The sequence below is a fragment of the Cervus elaphus genome, chromosome 12 (genome assembly GCF_910594005.1).
Source record: "Cervus elaphus chromosome 12, mCerEla1.1, whole genome shotgun sequence".
NCBI lineage: Eukaryota > Metazoa > Chordata > Mammalia > Artiodactyla > Cervidae > Cervus > Cervus elaphus.
The window spans coordinates 55788837-55815315 of NC_057826.1; the positions used below are offsets into that span (position 1 = coordinate 55788837).

Here is a 26479-nt window from a genome sequence, read left to right on the forward strand (position 1 = left end):
CAACACCTTATTTTAGAGGAAATAAGTAGATTGATGGTGAACCCCCTCCCGAGACAGGTGACTGGAGAGGCACTATGATTATCTGTCTTACTAAGAGCACAGGGCATAGTGTACTATGTACACTATGGTTTTAAAAATTAAAACCTGAAAAGGCAAAGACTTAGAGGGAATATGCTCAAATATTTACAAAATATAAAGATTTTAATGAGTTTCAGAAGCTGGTCCAATCAGAAGGAACTTCAGGAGTTTTATTAAAGTGGTTAGGAAAGAACCAGTCTTTTATTTAAGTCAGTCTGGCTGTGCTTTTCTGTCACTTGTAACTGAAAAAGTCCTCATACAGTCTCCTTAGAGATCACAAAGTCCAGCTACTTCTTTTTTTTTTTTCCCAGCTACTTCCTTTTATAAGGTCAAAGTTTAGAGAAGTAAATGGCTTGTCTAAGGTTATACAGCTAAGTAGTGGAAAACTGGAACTAAACCTGGCCTGCTACCTCCTTTATAAGCTCATTGCTGCTGCTGCTAAGTCACTTCAGTCGTGTCCGACTCTATGCAACCCCATAGACAGCAGCCCATCAGGCTCCCCCATCCCTGGGATTCTCCAGGCAAGAACACTGGAGTGGGTTGCCATTTCCTTCTCCAATGCATGAAAGTGAAAAGTGAAAGTGAAGTCGCTCAGTTGTGTCCGACTCTTCATGACCCCATGGACTGCAGCCTACCAGGCTCCTCCGTCCGTGGGATTCTCCAGGCAAGAGTACTGGAGTGGGTGCCATTGCCTTCTCCGTTACAAGCTCATTGCTACTGCTGCTGCTAAGTCACTTCAGTCGGGTCCGAGTCTGCGACCCCATAGACGGCAGCCCACCAGGGTCCCCCGTCCCTGGGATTCTGCAAGCAAGACCACTGGAGTGGGTTGCCATTGCCTTCTCCAATGTGTGAAAGTGAAAAGTGAAAGTGAAGTCACTCAGTCTTGTCTGACTCTTAGCGACCCCATGGACCGCAGCCTACCAGGCTCCTCCATCCTTGGGATTTCCCAGGCAAGAGTGCTGGAGTGGGGTGCCATTGCTTTCTCCGTACACGCTCATTACTCCAACATAAATCAGTTTGTAAGTATGTTTAGGGTAAAGTCTTTGGTGAGTTTGAGGGTGCCATTTAAGATAAACTAAATCAGCTATATACTATTTGTCTTTTGGAATGACAGTGACTGCTAGTGGCAGAGAACTGGCTTCTGTATTTTTCAAATTATTAGATAAAAGTTCTGTCCGTATGCCATAGCATTTCATGACTGACGACTTAGTGACTCAATTATCTGTGAACTTAATGGGTAATATTTGACTACTGTTCTCATGTTGCCCATTTCCTGGGCCTCCTTAAGCTTCTAGAATAAGTAGCCTCAAACATTTTTGCATAGGCTTGTGTAGTAATTAAATGAAATATGGACCTCAAATGCATGCCAAGCTCTTTCCTGCCTTGAGGGTTTGCATACACTGTTCCCTCTGCCTGTATTGCTCAATCCTGGGTTCTTCATGTCTTCTCATCTTTTAGATGTCAGCTTAAATCCATCATCTTCAGGAGGCCAACCCGAGCTATACCCTAGGTGGCTCACAGGTCCTCTGACCTCTTACTACTTGCCCTGTTTGTTCCTTAGTGGGATTCTAATTTATAGTTACTCACCAGTCTCTTTCATTTCCCACTCCATACCCAGCGTCTAGGACAAGACCTACACATAGGGAGTACACAGTAATTATTTGTTAAGTGACTGAATTTTAAAGGTATTAAAGGCTTAAAGAAAAACAGTGAAAGCACTGAGGATTGAGTCCCTTCCCCTAGCCCTGTCCCAAGTACCTTAAACTGCCCACACACCCCCAACTAAACATACGGCACAAATCCTGACGACAGCGGAAACTAAACGCTGTCCTTAACCACTGTACTGATTATTGTCTTAGGCATTTTTGAGTTAATATCTTATTACCTCTCTTCTTCAGCTTGTCGTGCCTTGTTTTTTTTCTCTTCTCTGTGACTTCTCACCTACCCACTTGACTCTGACTCAGACTCCTCACGCTGAAAGGGAGTATCGGAGAAGTGAGGTGGCCCTGAGAGCAGGGCAAGGATGGAGTGACGAGGGCCACCAGCGATCTCTTTCAGAGCTCTAATCGCTCTCAGGTCACTGCTTCAAGTCAAGAATGAGGAGGACTTTGAGTGCCTCTTTTTCTTGCACAGTGCCCTCAACTTGAGTGCTTAGCTGGCAGGCAGGCACCTTTTCCTCCTCAGTTACTGTCAGAACAACATGAAGGTCAGGCAGAGAAAGACAAATGAGAGCAGCTCAGGGAAGGGAGGTTACCACGGTAACAAGCAGGCCAGACTGCTATTTGGAAACAGGCCTAATCTTTCTCCTCCTCCTCCCTCCTTCTCAGCACAAGAAGATGGGTATTGTTTAGCTGACCTGCATCCTTGGGGTGGGAACCATAATCCTTTTCTGACAGTTCCCAGTGACACTGGAATGAGCTGCTTTGCATTTTAATTTGATAAGCAGCAGCCACAGTTTTCTCAGAAGTGCTGGAGACATGGCTTTTTCTGGCCCTGTTCCAGGTAGGATTCTGGTTGCCACAGAGAGGGGCTTGGGATTGTTGTTTATTTCTCAACAAAGAATTTGCATATTTGCACATGCGTAGAAGATGCCACTCAGTTCTTGGCAAGTAGAATCAAATGAATACAGGCAGTCATGGGTTATGAATATTCACCTTATGAAGGTCATAGAAATGTTCGTGTAGTACTGCCCATATCCCAGCTCTGAGGAACAGAGGCCAGGCCTGTGGCCCCTTGTCCCAGTGACCTATGCAATGGGAGTACTGACTTAATGTTGTTACTTTTCTGCTTCCCCCTCCTACTTATGTGCCCCATTATTCTCACTCTTTTCACCTACCTGCCAATTTCCTCGTTAACCTAGGTCCCTTTTCTTATAATAAGCCTCCACATATGTAAATATCCCTCACTTTTCCCTTTTCCTTTAAAATAAAAATAGCTTTAAAAAAAACTAGAATAATAAATTTTCAATGTAATGAAAAAATCAAATACTGAAAAATAGAAGGCTGTGTGCTTAGTTGCTCAGTCGTGTCCGACTCTGCGACCCCTTGGACTGCAGCCCACCAGGCTCCTCTCTCCGTGGGATTCTCCAGGCAAGAATACTGGAGTGGTTTGTCATGCCCTCCTCCCGAGGATCTTCCAACCTAGGGATCAAACCCAGGTCTCTGGCATTACAGGCGAATTCTTTACTGTCTGAGCCACCGGGGAAGCCCAAAAAATATATAAGAAACGAAACATCATCCAAAATCTCACTACTCAAAGATGATTACAAGAATACTCTTCTAGATCTCAACTTCTGTTTCTCACTTCTGAGCTGCATAGTACATGAGAAGCATATATAGGGACTTCCCTGGTGGTCTAGTGGTTAAGACCTGAGTTTCCATCCTGCATGCTACCCAGGGTGTCCAAAAAAAAAAAAAGAGTCATATGCAGTTGCATACAATCAGTTTAATGTTAATAGGCTAATTTAATACATACTGTAGTGTAATTTTTTTTTTCACTCAAAAGTATTCTGTGGATATGTGTCCTTGATGCTAGTTACAAATATGTGCTGTGGTGGGCATTCAGATTGTTTCTGGGTTTTTGTTTGTTTGGTTATCAAAAACAACACTGAGGGCTTCCCTGGTGGTCCAGTGATTAAGAATCCGCCTGCTAATGCAGGGGACAGGGGTTCGATCCCTGGTCCAGAAATATTCCACGTGCCCTGGGGCAACTAAGCCCCTGCGCCACAAATACTGAAATCTGCACACCCTGGAGTCCCATGCTCCAGAATGGACGAGAGAAGCCACCACAGTGAGAAGCCTGCACACCGCAATGAAGACCCAGGACAGACGTGAATAAATAAAGTGAACATGTTAAAAAAAAATGTTTTAAAAAAAACACTGAAACAAACTGTACATCATACATTTTTGTGTACTTGCCCTTTCAGAGTTTCTACCAATTCATATTCCCATCAGCTAATACTGTGTAAGAGTGTCTGTTTTTTTTCCATCAGTCAGTTCAGGTCATTTCAGTTCAGTTGCTCAGTTGTGTCTGACTCTTTGCGATGCCATGGACTGCAGCACGCCAAGTTTTCTTGTCCATCACCAACTCCCAGAGCCACTCATGTCCATCGCGTCGGTGATGCCATCCAACCTTCTCATCATCTGTCATCCCCTTCTCCTCCCGCCCTCAATCTTTCCCAGCATCAGGGTCTTTTCCAATGAGTCAGTTCTTTGAATCAGGTGGCCAGAGTATTGGTTTCAGCTTCAGCATCAGTCCTTCCAATGAACACTCAGTACTGATCTCCTTTAGGATGGACTGGTTGGATCTCCTTGCAGTCCCAGGGACTCTCAGGAGTCTTCTCCAACACCACAGTTCAAAAGCATCAATTCTTCAGCACTCAGCTTTCTTTTTAGTCCAACTCTCACATCCATACATGACTACTGGAAAAATCATACATTACCACTGCAAAAAACATTTTTTTCCATACTCTTGCCAAAATGGATATTGTTCAAGTCTTTCATCTTCCCCTTCAGATTGTGCACTGCAGACCCACCTCCTCCTTCTAACACACTTCCAGTCTTCTTTTCCTGGAATGCTGGCAATTAAGCAAAGTAAAAGCAATATAAAACTAATCTCAGCCTTTCCCCAGCCTCCCCAAATCAAAACTAAACCCTCTTCCTCTTCTTTTTCCTTCCTTTTTCTTTCAGTAATAGAATACCATCCATTTGAACTTAAGGTCCAAAGACTGGGATTTTGGTCTGTTCTGTTCATGACATATCCTCTGCACTTAGAATAGTGCTTGGCATGTGGCAGGTGCTTAGTAAATATTTGTGGAATGAATAGTCTCCCAACCATATGAATTAGAAATTCTAATCATACCTGACTCCTTCACTGATTACCTACATGTCTGATACTTCATGAAGTCTTACTTCTTACTGCTTACATACTTACATGCCTTGAACTGCTTACATGCCCTGAATGTCTCTTGAGCCCTCCCCCCAGGGTTTGTTGGAGCAAGCATCCATCCAGCTAGGGCCCCTTGTTTTCAGTCTCTTTTAGTCTACCTGCTTCTATTAACTTTCTTTTAAATATACAAACGTGATATCACTTCTTTGCTTTGATTCCTTAGAAGTTTCTTAATACCTGCAAAGTTAAGTCCAAATTTTACTCTCCCTGGACTGGTCCCTATTCCAACCAAACCAAACAACCTGTGGTTCTTTGAACATACTAATTGTGTTTGTTCATGCTTGTGTACCTTTGAACAGGCTGTTCCTTCTGCTTGGGGTATGCCTTCTTTTTTCTTTTCGTCTTTTTAAATTGAAGTACAGTAGATCTACTTTGTCGTGGTGGTCTCTGGTGTACAGCAAAGTGATTCAGATACGTATATATTCTTTTTCATATTTTTTCCCATTATGGTTTATTATAGGATATTGAATATAGTTCTCTGTGCTGCACAATAGGACCTTGTTGTTTATCCATTCTGTATATAATAGTTTACACCTGCTAGTCCTAAATTCCCAATTCAACCCTCCCTCACCCCTGGACCCCTTGACCAACACAGGTCTGTTCTCTATGTCTGTGAGTCTGTTTCTGTTTTATAAATAAGTTCATTTCTATAATTTTTTTTAGATTATGCACGTAAGTTGTATCGTATAATATTTGTCTTTCTCTGACTTAGTATGCTAATTTCTAGGTCCATCTATGTTGCTGTAAATGGCATTATTTCATTCTTTTTATGGCTGAGTAATATCCCATTGTGTATATGAATTATATCTTCTTTATCCATTCTTCTGTCAGTGGACATTGAGATTGCGTCCATGTCTTGGCTAATTGTAAATAGTGCTGCAGTGAATATTGGGGTGCACATATTTTTTTCAAATTATTGTTTTGTCTAGATATATGCACAGGAGTGAGATTGATAGATCATATGGCAACTCTAATTTTTTCAGAAGCCTTCATACTGTTCTCCTTAGTAGCTACACCAATTTACATTCCCAACTATAGTGTTAGGGGATTCCCTTTTCTCCACACCCTTTCTAGTTTGTAAACTTTTTTATTGATGGCTGTACTGACCAACGTGAGGTGTTATCGCATTGTAGTTTCGATTTGCATGTCTTTAATAATTAGCAGTGTTGAGCAGCTTTTAATCTGCGTGTTGGCCATCTGTATGTCTTCTTTGGAGAAATGCTTATTTAGGTCTTCTGCCTATTTTTTGATTGGTTTGTTTGTTTTTTTCTGTTATTGAATTGTATGAGCTCTTTATATATTTTAGAAGTAAAAAGCCCTTGTCATCACATTTGCAAGGGTCTGCAAATGATGCAGTCTGTAGGTTGTCTTTTCATTTTGTGTATGGTTTTCTTTGCTGTGCAGATGAAGTATGCTTTCTATTCCTTTCTTTGAAAACTCCTTAGGTCCACTCCAGTGTGAGGTCTTACCTATTGCCTCTAGCAGTCACTCCCTGGGCAGGGTACTTGCAGCCCTCTGTTCATCTTTGTTATGATAATTTGTTTATCAGTTTGTTTCCTAATCCAAAATGAAGTTTTCCTAGTAAGGATATAAACTTTGTGTTGACTCTACAAATACAGGATATCTGGTTTTTTTTCTGAGCCTTAATAGTTTTCCATTTTATTACTCTGATGAATGGATTTGTGAGTGTTACAATAAGGACCGTGTTTAATAATGAAGGCAGTAAAAATCTGTTACCTACAATATAGTGACTCTTATTTACATTGTTGGGTTTGCCTAATGCTGTACCTTGGTGAGAGATTTTTAAGGACAGAGTTCTTTCCAGTATTGAATGCTCTGATGCCTTTGTAAGTTATGTTACTTAGAAAACTTAACTTTTCTATCCCTTGAATTATGAATTGCCCCTCTCAGTTTCTGTAAGATTTTGTGAGCCCTGTATGCTAAGTATATTGTACAAAGTTCTAAATTTCATAGAGTGTTGCTGTTTGGTATGTTCATTTTTGTTGGTCTGTATTAGAGGAGCTAAGCTAAGGAATTGTTGAAAAGTGAAATATAGTTTAGCAAGGCTTAACGGCATTCTGATACGTATTTCATTTCCACTTCAAGAGGATATTTGTACTGAAAAGTCAAAGCCGTGTTATGATGCAACTTGAAGCAAAAAAATTGTATAAAACTAAGGATTACCAAAACAAATGTACAAATCCAGATCTCAAAGATAGATTAAAAACTCTTGAACAACCTTTGTTCTTTTTACAAAAGATGAGTTTGCTTTACCAAATACTAAACAGCAAGTACAATCTTTCTTTTCTGACAGAGCACCTCAATTTTTGACAGAGTTCAAATGTCTAAATCCAAATTAATCACACTGTAAAAGTTTGAAAGAGTTTGCACACGTAGTCAGAGATCCTTTTGTCCAAGGAATCCTGGTAAATCGGAGAGAACCATAAGACTGCAGACAGGCAAATGTCCACATTTTCAAAATTGTAGGCCATCAAATTTAACACTAATCTTCAGCGAAATCCTAGAACAAAACGTTAAACAGCTAGTTTGTGAACTATTGACAGTCTTCTTCCTGGTCATGCCAGAGCTGCTTTGGAATAGCATTGTGTCATGAAAAAGAGCATAAGCTAGGGAGTCGGACATACCTTGGTTCAAATCCTGACCCTGGTACTTGGTAACTGGATCATTATGGACAAATCAATTACCCTATTTATTTATTTTAAAAATAATTTTATTAATTTATTTATTTTTGGCTCTGCTGGGTCTTTGTTGCTGCACGGGCTTTTTTCTAGTTGCAGCAAGTGGAGGCTGCTCTCTGGTTGCAGTGTGTGGGCTTCTCATTGTGGTGGCTTCTCTTTTTGCGGAGCATGGGATCTAGGGTGCATGGGCTTCAGGAGTTGCGGCATGTGGGCTCAGTCATTGCAGCTCCCGGGCTCTAGAGCACAGTCTCAGTGGTTGTGGCTCATGGGCTTAGTTGTTCTGCCGCATGTGAGATCTTCCCAGATCAGGGCTAGAACCCTTGTTTCCTGCTTTGGCAGGTGCGTGCCTTAACCACTGGGCCACCGAGCCACCAGGGAAGTCCAGGCTTTGTTTCTTTTCTATCAAGCAAAGCAATCATCTACTTCTTAGCCGTGTAGGAGATTGACAAGATAACCTGTATAGACCTCACGGCACACAGCTGGGTAGCTGCTGATAATCTTTCCTTCACTCGTCCACGCTTCCCCTTACCCAGTGTGATTTAACCTTCTGTGCCTTACCCTTTTCCGCAGTTTCAGCTTTACATAACAGCAGCCTGTTTTCTTCTTGGAACTCCATTTTCCCTTGACTTCTTGTGACACCATTCAGTTCAGGTTCTCACTTCTTTATTATTGCATGGGTTCTGGAGCCAAATGGCCTGAGTTTGAATCCCAGTTTTATCATTTGGCAGCTATGTGACCTTGGCCAGGTTACCTAACTCACATAGCTTTAGTATATTCATCCTGAAAAGGAGATACTGTGTTAATTATGGCAAAGGATGTTTTCAGGAATACATATAAAATACTTTGAAAAGTGCTTGGCACACATCAATAAGCAATAATTGAAGTTTGCTTCTATTATTATGATTGTTACTATTTTAAGCTTCTTTGTAGTCCTTTCTTCCTGGATTTAAGCCTCTAAATGTTGATCATCCTTACTTTCTCTCCCCAGCTTTCTTCTTTTTATTTTCTCTTTTCTGTCCTCTATCCCTAGGGTATCTCACCCAAGCAAGCTCATGCCCTGACCTTTCTCCTGAGTTCCAGTTCTATATATCCAGCTATTTACTTAAAGCTCATATGCAAAGTTTAACTTGTTTTCTAGTTCTGTCATTCATTGCTATTGTTTTCTTCTGTCTCTTGTCCTGAGAAAATGGCACCAGAAACCTTGAAGTCAACCCAGATTTTTCTTTACCTCTCTGATATTGAGTCACTCACCAAGTCCTATTAATTCTACCTCTAACTCATTCCTTTCTTTCCATGACAGCTACCACTGTCTTGGTTCAAGCCATCATTATATCTTATTTGGTTTATTATAGTTGGTTTCTAACTGGTATCCTTCCTTCTGATTAATCTCCCTCAAAACCTAGGTAACATTTTAAAAAGCTTATTGGATCGTATCTCATTTCACATGCTAGTAAGGTTATGCTCAAAATCCTTCAAGCTAGACTTCATCAGTATGCGAACTGAGAACTTGCAGATGTACAAGCTAGTTTTAGAAAAGGCAGAAAAACCAGAGATCAAATTGCCAGCATTCATTGGATCATAGAGAAAGCAAAGGAATTCCAGAAAAACACCTGTTCTGCTTCATTGACTATGCTAAAGCCTTTGACTGTGTAGATCACAACAAACTGTGGAAAATCTTTAAAGACATAGGAATACTAGACCACCTTACTTGTCTCCTGAGAAACCTGTGTGTGGGTCAAGAAGCAACAGAACCTTATATGGAACCAACTGACTGGTTCAAGATTGGGAAAGGAGTACCTCAGGCTGTATACGGTCACCCTGCTTGTTTAACTTCTGTACAGGGTGCATCATGCAAAATGCCGGGCTGGATGAATCACTAGCCAGAATCAAGATTGCCAGGGGAAATAACAACCTGAGGTATGCAGATGATACCACTCGAATGGCAGAAAGTGAAGAGGAACTGAAGAGCCTCTTGCTGAGGGTGAAAGAGGAGAGTGAAAAAGCTGGCTTAAAATTAAACATTCAAAAAACTGAGATCATGGCGTCTGGTCCCATCTCTTCATGACAAATAGATGGGGAAAAAATGGAAATATTGACAGATTTTATTTTCTTGGGCTTCAAAATCATTGTGGATGGTGACTGCATCCATGAAATTAAAAGACACTTGCTCCTGGGAAAGAAAGGTATGACAAATCTAGACAGAGTATTAAAAAGCAGAGATATCACTTTGCCGACAAAGGTCTGTATAAACAAAGCTATCATTTTTCCAGTAGTAGGATGTGAGGGTTGGACCATAGAGAAAGCTGAGTGTCAAAGAATTGATGCTTTCAAATTGTGGTGCTCGGGAAGTCTCTTGAGAATCCCTTGGACTGCAAGATCAAACCTGTTAATCTTAAAGGAAATGTACCCTGAATATTCACTGGATGGACTGATGCTGAAGCTGAAGCTCCAGTACTTTGGCCACCTGATCCCAAGAGCCAGCTCTTTGGAAAAGACCCTGATAGTGGGAAAGACTGAAGGCAAAAGGAGAAAGGGGTGCCAGAGGATGAGATGGTTAGATAGCACCACTGACTCAATGGACTTGAATTTGAGCAAACTTTGGGGGATAGCGAAGGACAAGGGACCCTGGCATGCTGCAGTCCGTGGGGTCGCAGAGAGCGGGACACAGTAAGCGACTGAACAACAGCAACAACAACATTGGATTGCGTTGCTTTCATGCCTAAAACTCCACAGTGACTTTCCTTAGCATGACATGTTGTTTCCCACCACTTCCACCATTCCCTTCATGCCGAACTGTTGTAGTTCCCACTCTAACCATGTCTTTGGTATTGCATCTAACTAAAATAACCTAATTTTTCTTATCTTCCTTGAACTTGCTCCTAAAACTCAGCTGAAATATCACCTGCATCTCTCCCAGGTTTACAGAAGTGATTAGCCACTTTTGTGCTTGCCTCTTTTTGCATCCTTTATGATATTTCTTTAAGTACTTGTTCACATTTGTTTGCCTGTCCAGACCTAGGGGCAGGAATCATTAAGATTAATCACTTGCCATAATATAATGCTTAGATTGTAGTAAGTATTTACTGTTCCTGAACGAAGAGAGGATTGGGGGGGGGGGGAATAATGCTTATTAGAAGCCAAATTAAGTTCTAAAACATAGTACTCTAAACTTTCTTTTCCCGAAAGAGTTCTTGGATGGGTAGATTGGAGTGCTTTGATTTCTTCAAGATATTTGAAAAAGCCTTTTATGATATTCTCGATGACATGTCAGTGAAAGGTGGACAGGATGGTGATACAATTGGGTGACTTTATAGTTGTCTGAAGAGCTCCAAATTTAAAGAGTTTTGGTCACTGGATGTTTGCTCGGATGAAGGTGGTATACCACAAGACTCTCCCTTTGGTCTAGTCTTGTTCAGCATTTTCGTTATAACTTGTGACTAAATAGAAAGTATGCATACAAATTTGTGGGTGATATGTTGTGGTCAAGACTTTTTCAGTTGTGATGGAAACCTGGCTCAAGCTAGTTCAAGCAAACAAGGGATTTATAGGTTCTCACCAGTGGAGTTTTTTAGTTTCTGACAGGGGTTCAAGTAATGTCACTGGGATTCTACCTTTGCTCATCTCTCTGTTCTACTTTCTCCTAAATTGGCTTTATTCTCAGACAAGCCTTTTTGAAGTATTAAGCAAAAATGGCCACTAGCAGCTCCAGGTTTAATTAGTCCTTCCAGCTTAAGGAACCAGAGGAAAAAAGAATCTCTATAACCAATAGAGGGATTCCCTGGTGGCTCAAATGGTAAAGAATCCTCCTGCCAATGCAGGAGACCCAGGTTTGATCCCTGAGTCAGAAAGATTCCTTGGAGAAGGGAAGGGCCCCCGCTGTAGTATTCTTGCCTAGAGAATTCTATGGACAGACGAGCCTGAAGGGCCACAGTCCACGGGGTCGCAAAGGGTTGGACATGACTAGGCGAGTAACACTTGCGCACCTCCATAACTTATGGAGAGCCTATCCTGTATAGTCTTGAGTAGAGCTGGTCCCACTCCTGTAGTAGAAAGATGTTGGGGGAATGGATTTCCCACAGAAAAAAGAAATTCCTGTACAAGAGAAGAAGGGAAAACATAATGAAGTAAAAGCTATAGTAGAATGAACCACTAGAGATGGATAGTTCAACTACTGAATGTCTGAATAGAGATTAACAGTGTCATAAAAGACTGAAATATTGAATTAAATTACAAGATTTTGTTATTACTACTATCATCATCGTTGTTGTTGTTGGCTAATATTTATGGAACAGTTACTGTGTCTTGGGCAGTATACACTGCATACTAAACTTTATATTCAGCCGATTGCTACAATGACCATATGAAGTATGGGTATACTTCCATGTTTTTACAGAGCAGAGATTTCATCCAATCTTCTAGGAAAATGAGCATTTAAAGCTTAAAACAGTTGCCTGCATTTCTGTTCCGAGAGAGAAGGTGCAGAGGTGTGTGTGCAGTGCCCTGTGGCACCCTTCAGAGCACAGGCTCAGTTGTGGGGCACGGGCTTCGTGGCTTAGTTGCTCTGCAGCATGTGGGATGATCTTCGACCTGGGATCGAACTCATGTTTCCTGCATTGGCAGGCAGATTCTTTACCAGTGAGCCACCGGGGAAGCCCCTCAGAGACATCTTATCCTTAGCAATTTGAGACAGACAGGCACTAGAGAGACTGATTTCCCCCCCACCCCACCCCAATAAATAAAAGCTCTTTGGGATTCTCAACTTTGTATTAATCTTTTTATTTTGAGATAATTGTAGTTATAATAAACAATTCATAGAGATCTTGTGTAACTTTTACCTAGTTTTCCCCAATGGTAACTCCTTGCAGAACTACAGCACCAGGCCACAGTAGGGGTGTTGACATTGCTGCAGTCCACCTATCGTGTTCAAATTTTCCGCGTCTCACTTGTAGTCATGTCGTGTGTGAGTGTGTTTAGTTGTATGCAGTGTCATCACATCTCTAGTCAGGGTATCTAACTCACAGTCAAGACCTAAAATCTTTCAGTTTTAATTTCTAACACAGTAAATATCAATAGATATAGCCAACATCGATAAAAGCTGTGTAAGGTTCTCAATTTTAAAATCTGTGAAAGTTTCCCAAGACCAGAAGTTTAAGAACAGCTGGCTTCAAGCAGGGAGATCCCTCCCCATTTCACCTTCCCAAGCTACTGCAGAGCACTGTGTGGTTTGTGATGTCTCAGTTAAAATGCTCGTAGGACCGTCGATGCGAATGATAATTAGGTTCTTTAGTACAATTTGTCCATCCATATTGGAGGATGAGTTGAGACTCTTCTTTGACATCTGTAATTCTGAATGATTCAGAGAAAGGCTTTAGCTTTCTGTTGTGTTTACTTAAGCAGGAAGAGAATGGAATAGAAAATACGTTCCAGCCGTGACTTTTTAGGAAATGAGTAGGTAAAAGGAGGTAAGAAGTGTGTTCAGGAAGGGAAGTAGTTGTAGCCAAAGGATGAATTTTTATACAATCCTTTATTCTTGAGAGCCAATTCTAGTGCTTCCTTTGGAACATTATAGGAATGGGAGGGGAGGGATCATCAACCTTCTGTGGGAAAAAAACTGTAGTCAGTTTCAGAGGTAGTTCTTGGGTCCTTGTGGTTACTCATCACAGGGGATAGCTGTACTGAAAGAAAATTGGGGAATTCAAGCGGGCAGGAGATTGCAGAGTGAGAAGACTTGGAAGAGCAAAGAGATACTGCATTCAGCAAAAGCCTTTGCCACTGCATTGGACCCTGCCATGTGATTTGTGTTGTGAGTTGGTTTTGCTTGTAAGATTTTTTTTCCTTTGTTCAAGTCGAGCATTATTTATTCAGTCCCACACATTGGGAGTTTTAGAAAGGCTTGAATATTAGGATCATTTGATCTGACATCTTCACCAAAAGAGGTCTTTAGGGTCTGAGCCTGAGATTCTCTCTATAGGGATCATCACAGGAGAACTCCCTGTGGCTAATCTGTAGTCTTCAAATTATGTGTTGACTGCACTTGCATTTTCTAGTGCACATTGGAACAGCCTTCACTGCTGACCTTGACCAGGTGCTGACTGGTTAAAATTGAATGCAAAAGTAAGTCTTCTGTGAATAATAGAATATGTAGCTTCTAAGAGCTGTTTGATGTTTGGCTATGATGCCAACTACCACATCTTTTGCTCTTTTTTCTCGTTGTTTTATGCTTCAAAATGTTGGGAAGTTAACCAGAGTTACAATCAAATTCTTCAAAGCAACCTACGTAAAATCTGGAAGTTCAGGAAACCAGCAAACCTCTTTTCTCCCCCTTCTGCCTGCCTTTCCCCTCCTCTTCCCTCCTCGCCCCTTCCTTCCTTCCTTTTCTCTCTTCCTTCCTCCCTCCCTTCCTTCTTTCCTTTACTTAGAGAGACATTTGGAAAGGTACTTAATGTTTGAAAGGGACTATTTTCTCCTTCACTAATAGTTAAACGTTAAGCTGTTTTGGGATTTACAAGGAATATTCTGTTGCGTTCTGAGAAGAGCTTCATGGAGAGGAAGAATTTGGACTTCTGCCTTCATCTTCAGTTATTCCATGATTTCCACCACCAGCCTTTAGCACTAAGTAAGAATCTTTCAGAATAAGAAAAAAAAAATCCTAAATTTTTAAAAATACTTATTTATTTGGCCGTGTCAGGTCTTAGTTGCAGCATATGGGATCTTTGTTATGTTGTGCAGGATCTTTTGTTGTGGAGCACACACTCTAGGTGTGGTGCATGGGCTCTGGAGTGCGTGGGCTTAGTTGCTTGAGGCATGTGAAATCTTAGTTCCCCAACCAGGGATTGAACCAGCATCTGCTGCATTGCAAGGCAAATTCCTAATCACTGGGCTACCAGGGAAGTCCCCTAAAATTTTTTTAAATATATTTATGTATTTATTTATCTTTGGCTGCACTGGGTCTTTGGTGCTTTGCACGGGCTTTCTTAGTTGTGGCGAGCAGGGGCTGCAATGGCTTCTCTTGTTGCAGAGCACAGGCTTCAGGGCACACGGGCTTCAGTAGTTTCAGCACATAGGCTCAGTAATTGCGACTTCTGGTCCCTAGAGCTTGCGGGCTTCGGTAGTTGTGGTCCGCAGGGTTAGTTGCTCCACTGCATTTGGAATCTTCCTGGACCAGGGATCAAACCCATGTCCCCTGCTTTGGCAGAAGGATTCTTATCCACTGGGCCATCAGCGAAGTTCCAGCCCTAAAAAAAAAAATACAGTGAACTTATTTTATCTCAAATTGCCAATCAATAGAAGGCAATTCAAATAATTTGAGAATTCTCCCCCTGTGTTTTAATTTGTTGTTGTTCAGTCACCAAGTCATGTCCGACTCTTCGTGGCCCCATAAACTGCAGCATGCCAGTCTCCCCTATTCTTCACTATCTCCAGGAGTTTGCTTAAACTCATGTCCATTGATTCAGTGATGCCATCCAACCATCTCATCCTCTGTCCGTACCCTTCTGTTGCCCTCCATCTTTCCCAGCATCAGAGTCTTTTCCAATGAGTCGGCTCTTTGCATCAGGTGGCCAGAAAAGTATTGGATCTTCAGCTTCAGTATCAGTCCTTCTGATTAATATTAAACTTTAGAGAAATATAAATAACATAATAAACTGATAAATAGGATTTTTTAAATTACCTGGTTTTTTATAATGTATGTTAGTCACTCAGTCACGCCCTACTCTTTGTGACCCTTGGACTATAGCCCGCCAGGCTCCTCTATCCATGGAATTCTCCAGGAAGAATACTGAAGTGGGTAGCCATTCCCTTCTCCAGGGGATCTTCCCAACCCAGGGATTGAACCCAAGACTCCGGCATTACAGGCAGATCCTTTACCATCTGAGCCACCAAGATGGCCTTGTGAGCAAATCAAGTTTGCTATACTATATCAGGGTGAGTACTTACATTTGTCCATGAATCAAGAACATACTTACTGTTAGTATTACTAATGCTGAGTCACTATAAAATCTTGAAGAACCTTTGGAATTATTGAAGAAAGAGGACTTCTTATTAAGGTGTGTGTGTGCATGTGTGCTGAATCGTGTCCAATTTTTTGCAACCCCATGGACTGTAGCCTACCAGGCTCCTCTGTCCATTGAATTTTCCAGTCAAGAATACTGAAGTAGGTTGCCATTTCCTACTCCAGGGATCTTATTAATATAATATTTAGTATATTTGATGACATTCTACTTTCAACACAGTCTTTTCTGATTAATCTGAACATTCATCTAATCATCATTCCCAGTAATCTTTCTTTCTTGGATAAAAGGGAGTTTCTTAGAGCTACTGAAGTTATCAGTAGAACCAACTTCCTTTCTGCCTTTTGAGTGTGAAGGTAATGTTATCAGACTCATATTTGTGAAGGAGAGAGTCTGTTCCAAGTACCTCTTCACTTCATTTTCTACCCCTGAAATTATGTTGCAGCCTTTTCCTCCATTAGTGCCTCTCAAGTGTGGGAGGCAGCTGAAGTCAGTATATAATCACTTCTTGCAGGGAGATTAATGGCTCTGGCCTTTCTTTATTTTCCCAGTCCTCATTTCTGTGTCACCTGCCTATCAGCACTCAGATCCCTAATAGGTGCTATTAGGCTAATATCTAAAGGTGAATTGAAAAGAAGTATCATTAAAAGATAAAGGACATGAAATATTAGGAAACTTCAGACATCTCCATCTTTAAGTTTTCTGTCTCTTTTCAGGTTCCTCTTTTGTTGTATTGTTTACCTTCCCATTTCAGTGAGCCCCGGAGCCACAGTGGCACTTCTTAGCATTTCAGAATCTGAGAATTGGCCAGCTTTTATTGTTGTCATAGTTGTGAAGGTATTCAGTGACCCTAACTTTTCCTATTTTTATTCCTATTTTCCCTGCTGGCATCAGTCTTTTGACAATCCCTGCTTTTTGCATCCTAGGTATACAGGCAAGATGGCAAAATGAGTCCTTTTTTGATTTTTATCCTCTCCTGGAGAGTGATAAATGAAGCTATGTTTGTTCCAATGAATAGTAGAATTTGAAATCCCACAAAGCCACCTAGCTTATTAGATGACTATCACAGAGCTGCTTATTATGCACTGTGGCTTAGTGTAGATTATAGATGTGACCAAACAGTAATTAGCAGAGCTAGCGCTGTAGTTAAACAGTATTGTGCTGCTCTGTGATTTCTCCTTAGATTTCTGTTGCACAGTAGAAGGAAATTGAACAGTAGTTCCAAATCTGAAGGTGCATTTCCTCCCTTCTCCTCATTCCCCAAAATCCCATTCAACTAATCAAATAGTTAAGTAAAGTCATCCTCACACAAACAGATGCTGAACTCTACTTAGTAACTTATTAATAACTTCGATTAGTAGGAGTAGTTTGACATGCACACACACATTAATCAGCTCCTCGTATATTAATTGTTATTCTTAGTGATCAGTTCAGCTAAGTTTCTTCTCTTTGGATATTTAGGGTTTAATTTAACCTGTTTGAATACAACAGTGGTGTTTTGTGCTTACATCTCAGATGTTGTTTTCTGAATCTGTCAGTATAGAATTGGGAGCTTAGCTTTGTCCAGAAGGTCAGTGGCTTATCTTTTCCCTGGCCTCCCAGCAGTACTAAATAAATTAACAGGAAATGAAACCACTTCTAGAAAAGAGCTGCCCTTGATGGCAGAGAGTGTGTAGGTGACTCCCTGGGGACTTCCTTCTCTGATTTGGATTGCTGCCTCAGCAATGGGACATGTTGGCAAGAGGTCTTGCTCAAGCCAGGCAGTCAGAGAGTTCACAGGAGTGACCTAGAAGGTTTAGGCCAATTTCTTTGTTCAAGAAAGAGGACTTTGCAGGAATTTCTCTTGCTAGTAGAAGAAAGGTATAGAAAAGGGGACAGATTCTAAGCAAAGGAAATGCACATATTAACTAACTCTGAAGTTACTTCTATCTCAGTTCTTCCCCAAGAGAAAGACCCGAGAAACAGAGGCGAGGCCAAGAGTAAAGATGATCTGAATACTCTCTAATTTCCCTTTCTGATAATTCTCATGGGTGAAATCTCTAGGAAACTTTCTTTCCAAAGAGTTAATGAACCACCATCTAAAAGCATTCCTGAGAGGGCTTAATGATTAGATCCAGAGTCTAGCACTACACAGGAGTAGTAGGAAATCCAGTTTATTTTTTCTGTTGTTCTTACCTTCAAATCTGTGCTTAGACATTTTTTAAAAGAGTTTTTCAGGGATCTAACACATCCCAAGAAGGTTGTCAAATTGAATTATAAATGCCTGATTTTCAGGAGTACAAAAGACCAAAAATGCCTCTTGGCATTTATCATTATGCAGAAGATTCACTGGACAGGCTTCCACTTTCATTTAATGAAAAGGGTGGAGTTAGAAAGTACAGGGTGGATGTGTGTAACCACAAACAGATAAGGATAATGTTTTGGCAGCTATTCAGGGACCAGAATTAATCAGAACCAGTGTTTTAGCATTCTGTGGACTCTGATAGAGATGATCTGCAAATATCACTTGATTTTTAAGCCAAGAAGTCAGAGCTACTTATAGAGAATGGATTCAATACCCAGACCTTGGTTTCCAGGGTAGTGTTTGAGGCCAGGAAGATGTTTGTGTGTGCATGTTTGTGTTTAAAATGAGGGAGATGGATTATAGGTAGAGTGGTGGTCATGCAGTAAACTATTTCAGGACCAGAGTCCTGTCGCAGAACTGCAGCAGCTTTGATAATGGGTACAGGGGTGCCTCACTCTGAATGTGGGCCTGTTGAAGGAGTATAGTCAACCTGGCCTTTCACAAGGGAAAGAGTGTTCCAATCCTTGACTCCTCCTTTTTAGATCTTCTTACTGGTATCATACATAATCTTTAGGAAGGATCAGTCAGTGTGTACTGGGTGCCTTTTACATGTGCCAGACACTGTTTAGTTAGGCACTATTAACTCAGAATTGGTACTTTGTCAACCTGATAAATGCTAGGGTTTAAAGAATTAAGGGATTATTGCTCTTTGTTACAACTTTTAACTCTAGATTTGTTAATTTCTTCTTGGAATCTAAGTAAAATTGCATTCTTGTGAGAGGGTCTAGTTTTGGTGGTAGAGATTGCTGGTTCTTTTGGGGTGGGGGGCTATGCTGGGTCTTCGTTGCCACATGCAGGCTTTCTCTAGTTGCGGGAAGCAGGGGTTACTCTCTAGTTGTTGTGCACCAGCTTCCCGTTGTGGTAGCTCCTCTTGTTGCAAAGCATGGGCTCTAGGGTGCCAAGTTTCAGTAGTTGGGGCACACAGGCTTAGTTGCCCCACAGCATGTGGGATTTTCCAGGACCAGGGATCGAACCCATGTTCCCTGCATTGTCAAGCAGACTCTTAACTACTGGACCACCAGGGAAGTCCCAGACTGCTGGTTCTTGTGTTTGACTATTCTTATGTATGTGTGTGTATTCAGCTTCATGTGCAGACTGCTGTGGATTGGCTTCTGGGTAGTAACAGTACCTCCTGTTTCTTCTCTGCACATTTGATGTTAGATTCACACTCTGAAATGTCACTGTCATTAACCTATCGCTGTTATAATCTCTATGGGTTAGAAACCCCCATCAGCCCTCCTGTAACTTTTAAGTACGTTTCCTTCTACCCAAAGATGAACTAAAGCTCCAGTCTTCCTGAAGTGGCATTCCTAGGATCTGGATATTTTTCCCTCTCTTTATTCCCATATGTATTCTTGGATTTTACACCTGATTAATGTATTACTTGTTGACAGGTTGCAGAGAAGCAGAAGGGCAGCAGTAGAACAATCCTCAGAAGCTGAGCCTTTTCTTTCTCGTCAGTCTGTGTGCTCTCTTCTCTTGCTGTTGAAGTCTGGCCCTGATTCTCTTTCAGTAGATTTTTAAAAGAGACAGTTTTCTTAATACACTTTTAGCCAAGCACAGTTTATGAGGAGGGCCATTAATAAGACATGGAGCTGCTCCTAGCCCAGGGTGCACTCATCTAAACCACTTAGATTTATAGTGGTATCATGAGCTAGAACTTGAAAATAAGGACTAAAGTCTTGTATTTAAAGCCCTCTGCTTTCTGGCAGGAGAGGATGTAGGACTAGATTAAATACAGAGAAGATATTTCCTGTAAATGTTCTTGCAACTCATCTACTGCTTTCTCTTCCCCCACAGATGGAGTCCCCTGTGTCCACACCAGCAGTGCTGCCACTGCACCTTCTGGTGCCCGTGGTCAATAATGACATCTCATCCCCCTGTGAGCAGATCATGGTTCGTACCCGATCCGTTGGGGTCAATACATGTGATGTGGCTCTGGCCACAGAGCCTGAGTGCCTGGGCCCCTGCGAACCTGGGACAAGTGTCAACCTCGAGGGCATCGTGTGGCAGGAAACCGAAGACGGTAAGTACTACATGTGGCTTTCCTGTACCTTTTCAACCTTCTTCTGTCAACAAGGGCTTATGGTTGTAAATAATACCAAGTATTTATTAGGAGTCTCATATGACGTTTGCTGGTGATACCTACCCAGAAGATTATAGCCAACTTCTCTATAAAATTGCTTAGCTTCTAGAGATTGCCAGTTTTTTTTAATTAGTTATCTCCCCTTCATAGCCATTTTTAAGCCGTCGTTTGATAGGTACTGGCCCTATAACTCAAACTGTATCTATACTGTTTCCCTCTCTATCATTTTATATGGGAGAATTTGAATATACATGAACTTTTGGGTCAGGTTTGAAGAGAAAAAGTAATAAAAGGGCAGCTGTCGGAGTCAAGGAAATGGAAAACAGTCTTGAGTTAGTTTTGACTCACTGAATATGCAAGTCTTGCCTTTTTTAACACCTGGAGGCACAGCCAGCTCCTTCCTACTAGTTGCCTCATTGCCCAGCCACCCACACCACTTTATGCATCTGTCACTTAGTACAGATTTTATAGGCCTAGGCAACAGGGAACTGTTTACATGGTCTTGTTTTCAGGCATTCAGTAAGCAGTTGGCTCACTGTAGGGTGCTGCTTCTTGTATGTTCCGCTTGTCCCTGACAACAGAATCTCTTCTGTTTTGAAAATTTGTTAACCTGAAAAATTAGGGGTGCAAAGGGACTTAACCAGATATTTTAGATCCCTTTGGTACCATCTATGGCAGTTTGATTTCAGAATACGTTCTTTTTATAAAGAATCCAAGTCCTTGTCAAAGAATGTGTGGTTAGAGAGGCTGGGCCTCAGAGTCCCATCAGGTCTTTGCATCAGTAACCAGGCTTTCAAAGCATCACCACTCTGAGGAGTTTAGAAGCCCAGAGGAGCACAGCTAATTATCTCTGATTATCATAAGCTATCTTGTCAGTCTGCCCATGGAAATTCAGGCATTTCATTTTAATCATTCCAGTAAAAAAAAAAAAAATTCTATTTCTCTGAATATTTTGTTGTGATTCAGTTTTCCATGCAGTAGGCACTGATGTGATACAGGTTAAGAATTCTGTGTTCTTGGCTGTCTTGTTGTTAGCAATATAGTAAAGTTTCAGCTTTCAGAATAACATTGCTGGTGAGGTTTTATTGTGTGTCTGAGACCATAATGCAAAAAGAAGAAGAAAATAATCCCATTGTGTTAGAAACTGTGAAGAGAGAGGTTGACCTAGAGGTTGACACTGTAAGTGTGTATACAATATACAGTCTGGAAATCACAAGTGGCTATCTCTGATTTTAAAAATGCCATCTGCCTATGGCCACATGTCTGAACAGCCAGAGTCTACTGGAATTACAAACATATCCAGATCTCAGCTCTGAGCCACCAAGCAAACTTCAGGGCCTGTTGCTTCAGTATATTGAAGACCAAAAACATCAATTTCCTGCCAATTTACTGTATTCCACCCATCTTTATAGTAGTGATTTTCTCCAAGGGCAATATACTTTCCGTGTATGTAAACCTGATAAAAACTGTGAGAATGAGGCTAATAACCTTTTCCCTCTCCTGAGAACAATGGTTACCTTTTTATCTGGGGATTCTTGTTCTCCCTCCCTACTAGGGGGATGTTAGCATAGATTTTTTTTTTTTTAATTGTTCGTTATGAAAGACTCTCTGGTTGTCACTGGCAGCCTATTAGCCAGTTCCCCTGTTACACACTTTCAGGGCACCCTGTGTACTTTATTTCACAGTACTTACCACAGTTTGTAATATTGTGTATAATTACATTTTTCTGTTTTTAAAAAATATTATTTATTTATTTGGCTGTGCCAGGTCTTGCAGCATGTGGGACCTAGTTCCCTGAGCAGGGATCGAACCCAGGTCCCTTGCACTGGTAGCACAGGAGTCTTAAGCCACTGGACCACCAGGGAAATCCCAGCATTTTTCTATTAATGTCTGTTTCTTCCACTGTTCTAAAGGCTCTGTGAGCTCAGGGACTCTGTTTTGCTCGCTATTATATCCTCAATACTTAATGCCAGCCCTCACAAATATTTATTTGAATGAATGGATGCTTACACCATCTCATTGTCATTTCTGGATCTATGTTAGTATATATGTAATAGATACCATAAACTCAGATACTTTCCAGAATTCTATACCTTCTCTGAAACTCAAAATAAATATTATTTTCACCAAGCTTAAGATCATTCTAATTTATTTAAACCTGTAACGTGTTCGTTCTCTGAGTACTTTTAATACTGTATTTTTCCCCACTTACCATATTGTGTTTTAGGGCTTATTCTTCTTTTCGTTTCATCCCAAGGGAAAGAGAACTGTTCTGGAGTGATACACTCTACTCTTCTTTGCTTTCTGGCCATCCCAGAGGGCCTTCACCTGTACTGTCTGTTGGCAAAGGTCTGAATTAGGATCAGAGCTGGTTCACATTCCTTTTCATCTTTAGATAACAGAGATTTCCTGCAAAGATCATTCTTGGCAAATCTAGAAGACCTAGTATACTGCGTCCGTTTTCAGGTTAATAGTAAGAACTATATACATATACTTAAAAAAAAGTCCTTCCTGCCATGTAGGTTTCTTGTCTGCTACCCCAATTTTTTATACTTTCTGTCTCTTTGCCCAGCAAACTACTGTCTTCAAACTGAAAAGCCCTTCTGCCTTAGAGATAAACTATAAATGCTTGGCCTCCGAGGGGAATGGAGGGTCCTGCGCTCCCTATAGAACTGAGCCCCCTTGCAGAGAACAGGTGTAGGGGTCATGGCCTGAGTTCTTCCTGATTTCTTTGCTTACCTATTCTGCAGTGTTGCTTCTTTCTTTCCTATTTCTCACTATGAACCTTACCTTGGAGGCATTTTGAAATTCCTGCAGACCTCATCTCTTTTTAGGCTGTTTGTAATTCAGCTGGCATCTACAAAGATCCCCCTTAACTAGGCTCAACTTTAGGATTGTTAAGAAGACCCAAGTGTAACCTGGACTCTCTTGTCTTCCTTTGCTTTTTTGAGATGTATTCTCAGCATTTATCCAGAGGTCTGCTTCTCCCTGATTTCACCTTGTCCTACCTTACTTCAAATAGAAATAACAGGTCCCAAGTCTATTTCTGGTTCACAAATCTTACCTTAACCCACGGTCCTGGCAACAATGTATAAAAAACCTCCATGTATAAGACCTTATGCTTCTGTTGAGGCAAAATTGCTTACTGGCTTCTATTTTTTTTTTTTTTTTTTTTATGGTATTTTAAAGAAAGGCAGAGCTGACTTATTAGATAAGAATTCCAGGAAGTCCTACATATTCTCCTTTCTAGACTGCAGCACTAGGTCAAAGGCCATCACTAGTGATATATTTTACTTTGGCAAATGTGCTTTCTAGACAAATTTGTGATATACTGGAAAGAGCCCTAGAGTGAAAATCAGGAGACCTCTATGTTTCTGCCACTACTGTTGTGACCTTGGACAAGTTCCTTAACTTCTTTGGACCTTAGTTACCTCATATCTTAAGCATAGTTGAATTGGATGACCAATAAGGACATATCCAGGCTTGTAAGCTATTATAATCTACGGCTTTAAACCTTGAAATCAGCATGGATCCAATATTAGTTGACTATGGCATCTTGAAAATGAATGGTTTCATATGCCAATCACAAGAGTGAAGACTGAAAAATATTAATACCATTGATGAAATTTTATTATACACTTGTTTATGTAGAACAGAAAATTAATCTACTTCTCTTGCCAGTCTCAAATTCAGGAAATCTCCACCTCCCATTTTTCAGCCCCCGATCCTAGACTGACAAATGAAAGAATTCACAAAACTGAGCTGTTTTTGATGCAAGTTTATGCTGGCTGACATAAAATGAGTTTGCAGTGCTGCTTGGCAATCCCTTCATCTCTCTATTACATTTGCATTCCACAGTACTTACTTCATTCTCAAGATTTCATCAGTCCAATTCATTCTCTCCTTGTGCTCTTAAATAACTAAGATCAAAGCCATCCACCTAAGTCCTCTAACTTCCCTCCTCTTTATTAAAGTGTATTTTTCTTATGCTGTTACTTCCTTTTTCTCTTATTCCAAAGATTGTTTAACTTGACACCTTGAATTTTATCTACTTTTTTCTTCATCTTCATGCTTTCCTCTTCTGTTCTCTTTCCCTCTTCAATACTTCTTTATAGTGAAAATATTTTCCTCATCGTTGCTACCCCTTTGAACAACTGACCTCTCCCCTTTTCTTCACTTCTTGCTATTGCTGTTTTCAGTCTCTTTTTACCTGCCCAATATCATCTAATGTCTTGCTGTCAGATTTCTTCTGCTAGCATTTGACTGAAACATTTCTCATACCAGTGACCATCTGCTTTCCTAAGGTCGTCTCTCTGCTCTTCCTAGGCTTTTAGAAGCTCTGCTATTTATTCATTCTCTGAACTCACTTCTCTTCCTTTTGTAATATTGCACTTCCCCAGATTTCCATATGTTTCTTTCTAAATTGATTATTCTGTTTATTTTGTGTCAGCCCCTCTTTCTCCTTGTATTCATTAGGTCAGAAACTCCTGATGGGTTTTAGGATGCTGAAGTATTGGTCATTTCTGTCCTAGTGTCCTCTAGGGTGGGACCTGTGGCAGCTGGTGCCCTAGTCCCTTTCCTCCAGACAAGCAGCTTCATCCAGAGTATGTTTTTTCATTTACTATGTGTGCTACAGTGGGGAAAGTTGAGGAAACATTGAGTTAAGAATGGAGTTTGGCTGCTAGAAACAGAAAATGGTGTAATGTACGAAAATTCTAAAGGTAGGCAATCTAAGGCTGGCATGATGGCTTCAGTATAATCAATGTTCCAGGCTCCTTCAAGTTATAAGTAACTTATTGTGAAATTGCTAATGTAGCTCTAGCCATCACATGTACTCTTCAGGCTTGAAAACGAAGGAGAAAAGTAAAACAGCATCTGCCTCCCACCTAATCCATTTCCCTTTGTCAAGCTTTTGAAAAAGTTTACAAACCCCTGGTTTTATGTATTACACCTAATACACTGAAAACCCCATCAGACCACTTAAATTTTTTCCCCTTTCAATCATCTTTTATACTTTAAAGAATTCAAGAAACTAGTTTATTATATTTACCCAGACACTTCACATTTCTGTTGTTCTTCCTCCATTCCTAATGTTCTGAGTCCCCTCTGTTGTTTGCATTCTGTCTGAAGATTCTCCTTTATTAATTCTTTTAGAGCAGGTCCACTGCCTATTAATTCTCTGAGAATGCCTTTATTTCACTTTTATTCCTAAAATTTTTTTTTCTTATATAGAAATCTAGGTTTACATTTCTTTTTAGCACTTTAAAAGTGTTTTACTTCCTTTTGGCTATCATGGTTTCTGAGAAATACACCTGTAAGTGTATTTAAGTTGTTCCCCTCTAAGTAATATGTTATTTTCCCCTGGTTGCTTTCAAAGCTTTTCTGTCATTTTCAGCATTTTGATCATGACGTGTGATGTGTCTAACTTGGACTTCTTTGGGCTTATCCTGTTTCGGGATTCACTTAACTTCTTAAGTCTGTGAATTTCCTTTTTCCAAATTTTGGGAGTCTGACCTTTACTTCTTCAGACATTTATTCTGCGCCATCCTCTTTCTCTTCTCCTTCTAGGACTACAGTGACATGAATATATGCAACCCACAGTTCCTATGTATCTTTTCTTCTTTATTAGATTATAAGATGGTTGAGACCAGATACCACATTTTATTTTATGTGTTATTTTATTTCTCCCAAGAACTAATTCAGTCTTTACACAAAAAGTAAAATAACCAGTAAATATTTGATTAATAAAATTGTGCTTGTACCCGTGTGTTCTAGTGAAAATGAAGTCGCCAGTCATGTCTGACTCTTTGCGACCCCATGGACTATAGCCCACCAGGCTCCTCTCTCCATGGGATTCTCCAGGCAAGAATACTGGAGTGGGTTGCCATTTCCTTCTCCAGGGGATCTTTCTGACCCAGGGATCGAACCCAGGTCTCCTGCATTGCAGTCAGATGCTTTAAACTCTGAGCCACCAGGGAAGCCCAATGTATTCTAGGCATGTAGGTAAAAATGGTAATTTTTTATTAGCCTCTCTTGGGCTCATTTGCTATGTATTGGTCAAAAATAATGAGGGATTTTGTAAGGTATTGAATACTTTCTTTTTTTAAAAAAAACAGTGACTTCCACCTTCAATCTTTTGAGATTATAAAAGTCAGAGATAGAACCTTCAGACATTTTCAGAGGAAATGGTTTGAAGTTATTCTCTGAGGAACAATGAGCATGAGCATGGAGGAACCTCAGAAGCAGTCGTAAGGGGTGAGAGGTGTTGAGTGGGCAGGCCCCAGCTCCACCTCTGCTACCCAACCAGATGCAACCC

The 26479-nt window shown here is 40.7% G+C and overlaps 1 protein-coding gene across 3 annotated transcripts in view; it reads left to right on the forward strand.

Moving 5' to 3' along the window:
• The window catches only part of ZNF609 (zinc finger protein 609), a 198630-nt gene that overhangs the window by 123490 nt on the left and 48661 nt on the right, over positions 1–26479 (forward strand). For all 3 annotated transcript variants that reach the window (XM_043918924.1, XM_043918925.1, XM_043918926.1), the window contains one exon: positions 19878–20103. In XM_043918924.1, the coding sequence (XP_043774859.1) occupies positions 19878–20103 (226 nt within the window). The remainder of the gene's footprint in view (positions 1–19877; positions 20104–26479) is intronic.